General features: G+C 36.3%; 1 protein-coding gene across 2 annotated transcripts in view; it reads right to left on the reverse strand.

The window, feature by feature from the left end:
- The window catches only part of LOC108756507, a 3135-nt gene extending 935 nt beyond the window's left edge, over nt 1-2200 (reverse strand). Inside the window, exons 1-2 of one of the 2 annotated variants that reach the window (XM_018500385.1) lie at nt 2018-2200; nt 1795-1951 (exon numbers count right to left, since the gene is read on the reverse strand). In XM_018500385.1, coding sequence (XP_018355887.1) covers nt 1795-1900 — 106 coding nt within the window. In that variant the 5' untranslated portion in view covers nt 1901-1951; nt 2018-2200. Of the gene's footprint in view, nt 1-1794 lie in introns of both variants that reach the window. The other variant, XM_018500384.1, reaches the window with a different exon arrangement.
- Nucleotides 2201-2827: the final 627 nt, after the last annotated feature.

A 2827-nucleotide genomic window follows, 5' to 3' on the forward strand; every position in this document is an offset into this window, starting at 1 on the left:
TATATATATATATATATATGAATTGAATATCTATATTGAATTTAATTACAGTAACGGTGCGAGCGAGCATAATGTAATATATAGTCATACATTTCATATAATATGTATAATCTTCGGTGACATTCGCATCTGATCTATAAGACACAAATCTCGTTTACGTACACTATAATGTACATTATAATAGCGGCATCTGTTCACACTAGAATGAATTCAAGTGTATACACCTACAGTATTCTACCACAGAGAAATCCTTTCGAATTGTTCACTCGAGCGACGATTGCACTTGGTTGCTGAGAAACGCATCGTCTCTACTCCTCTTCCCCGTCGATCCTCTCTCTCTCGCGTTGTAACGACAATTCAAGGACGACATATATGTAACTTCTATTAACACCTTTTACGCGTGGGCGTCTTACTTTATTTAGCGATTCGCCTTTCCAACCGTTCGCGCCGGCAGCGAGAAAGATTAGAAAAGACATATCACTCTCTGTGCTCCTGCCATGCGTAATATATATAGAGACAAAAAAAAACTTCGAAAAATACAGCTAGAAATGCATGTTATTAACGCGATATGCATACGTACGTAGTGGACCTGATTGTTAAAATGATGTAGTGAACCTGATAGTCGGAAACCTACGCGTTACCTGGCTGACATCATCGTTTCGTTCCATTCACCTGTCGAATATCGGTTCGCGCGAATTCGGAATTCTCGAGAGAGAGATCGCTCTTTATATGGCCAGTAACATTTCGCCTTGGATCTTGCCTTTTTGTTAACATACATTTATCATCGACTCATGCACGAAGCGGTCGATGTGTATAGAAGAAACAAGCGCAGCGCAAAAGAAATAAGGACGTGCAATGTCCGTGTTAATTAGCGTGGTTAATTAGATTCTTAGACTCTGATTATCAAAGTGAAAGTTTCTTCTGCGTAGACATTTTTCTGTGCGTTACTTAAGTTCTCTTGTCTGAAAAAAGCAAACTATACTTTCAAATTGAAATAGATATTTTTTTGAACATTGTTAAGACGTTATGTGTGACCGTATTGACATTTCGTTACATCGGTATGCAGGATAAAATTTATTCACTTGGTTTTCTGAAATGACAACGTATGTTTCACACGTTGTAAAAATCGCAAATTGAAAGGATCGATACTTTGGCAAAATTGAAAAACTCATCCAGCAGCACAATTTTGTTCACGTGCAATTTTTAGTGTGTAAAATAAAGGATCCATTTTTTTTTATATTATTGTTTTAAGAGGGAAAAATTGCTATACAATGATGCTATGAGATGTAGATGGATGATATGTATTGGAAAAACGTGCAATTTTTGCACACGTGCCAGCGACACCCTTGATAAAAATAAAAATCAGAGCGTAAATCGAATGTAATGGGAGAGTAGCAGAAGCGTAAACGATACTTCTAGGAGACGAAAATTGAAACATCAAAATGTAAAAGAAGCGTAAGTGCTTCTTTTACATTTCATTATTCCAATTTTCGCCCTCTAGAAGTTTCGTTTACACTTCTGCCACTCTCCTAATGCATCTGATTTTCGCTCCGATTTCTATTTTCATCACAGGGACAAATTATTCTTCGTCCGCTAAGAAGAATTCAAATTTCGTAATTAAGAAATATTCAAAGAAGACACACGCAATCTCCTTTTTCCTCTTCCAAGCGAAAAGCGAGGATAAGCGGAGGACAGAAGAATATTTAAATCTGTTTGCAAAATATTCGAACGCGTTTTTTTTTTACCGATTTAAATCTGCGATGCTCTTGAATGAATCGCAGATTTTCCGCTTACCTGGCTCGAATACATTATCTTGGTTCTTTTTGTAGATCGTTGGCTTGGCATGCACCGCAGCGATCATGGTGATGACGCAAAAAATGATGGTCGAAAAAGTCCTCATGTCCTGTCTCGCTGCGGTCGGCAGCTGTCAAGTAGTGATAGTAAAAAAATCCTTTAAAAATAACAATCCCGAGAAAATCCTTTGAATAATAAATACGCGCAGATTCGCGAGAAATACCTTACGCGGCAATACCTGATGCGGCACTACTACTCGCTCGGCGCTCGTTTACCGTGGACCAAAGCAAATGAAAACACTTGTCGTGAGTGGGGAAACTATGGATAAGAGAATTGACGTAATACAAAAGAGATCGCGGCTCTACGATTGTAGTAAATCCACGTAGCGCAAAGGAGACGCGCGCAGATAATCAGAGATAATAACGAGGAAGAGATAAAATGAGAAACTTATTATTAGATCGAAGAAAGGAAAGAGAGAAAGAGCAATGAACAACAGATTTACAGATCTCCATCGTCACGTACCTTTCGCTCTCCTCTCTCGCATGAGAGAACGCGTGAAAGTTCGATTTTTGTAGTTTATTTATGCTACTGCATCACGTTGATCTACATTTTAAATGTTAATTTATTTATTTCTTGCCGCGAGCGCGTTGCGTATTGAAAGACATTTCTATTTGTATTGAAAAGAATGTTTACTATTTTTTTTTTTTTTAAGATACACATTTCGCAAGATCTTGTTCTCTATTTTCTACTTTTTATTGTATTCCAAATAAATTATGTATACATTTAATTTTAATATTTTAATTTTTTAATACAATATACATTTAAATTATTATACTCGTACATTCGCACAGAAAAATATTTATAATATTTTATAACATTTGGACGTATAGTTATTTACGAAATCGCGCCATTTCATAAATATACATTTATGCTATTTTCTCATGAAAACGAGTAAGAATGATTTGAGACGAATTTACGCCCACGATTTATTCCGCTTGAAGGTAAACTAAGAAAGAAACAAAGTGCTTGTAAA

The sequence above is a fragment of the Trachymyrmex septentrionalis genome, unplaced genomic scaffold (genome assembly GCF_001594115.1).
Source record: "Trachymyrmex septentrionalis isolate Tsep2-gDNA-1 unplaced genomic scaffold, Tsep1.0 scaffold127, whole genome shotgun sequence".
NCBI lineage: Eukaryota > Metazoa > Arthropoda > Insecta > Hymenoptera > Formicidae > Trachymyrmex > Trachymyrmex septentrionalis.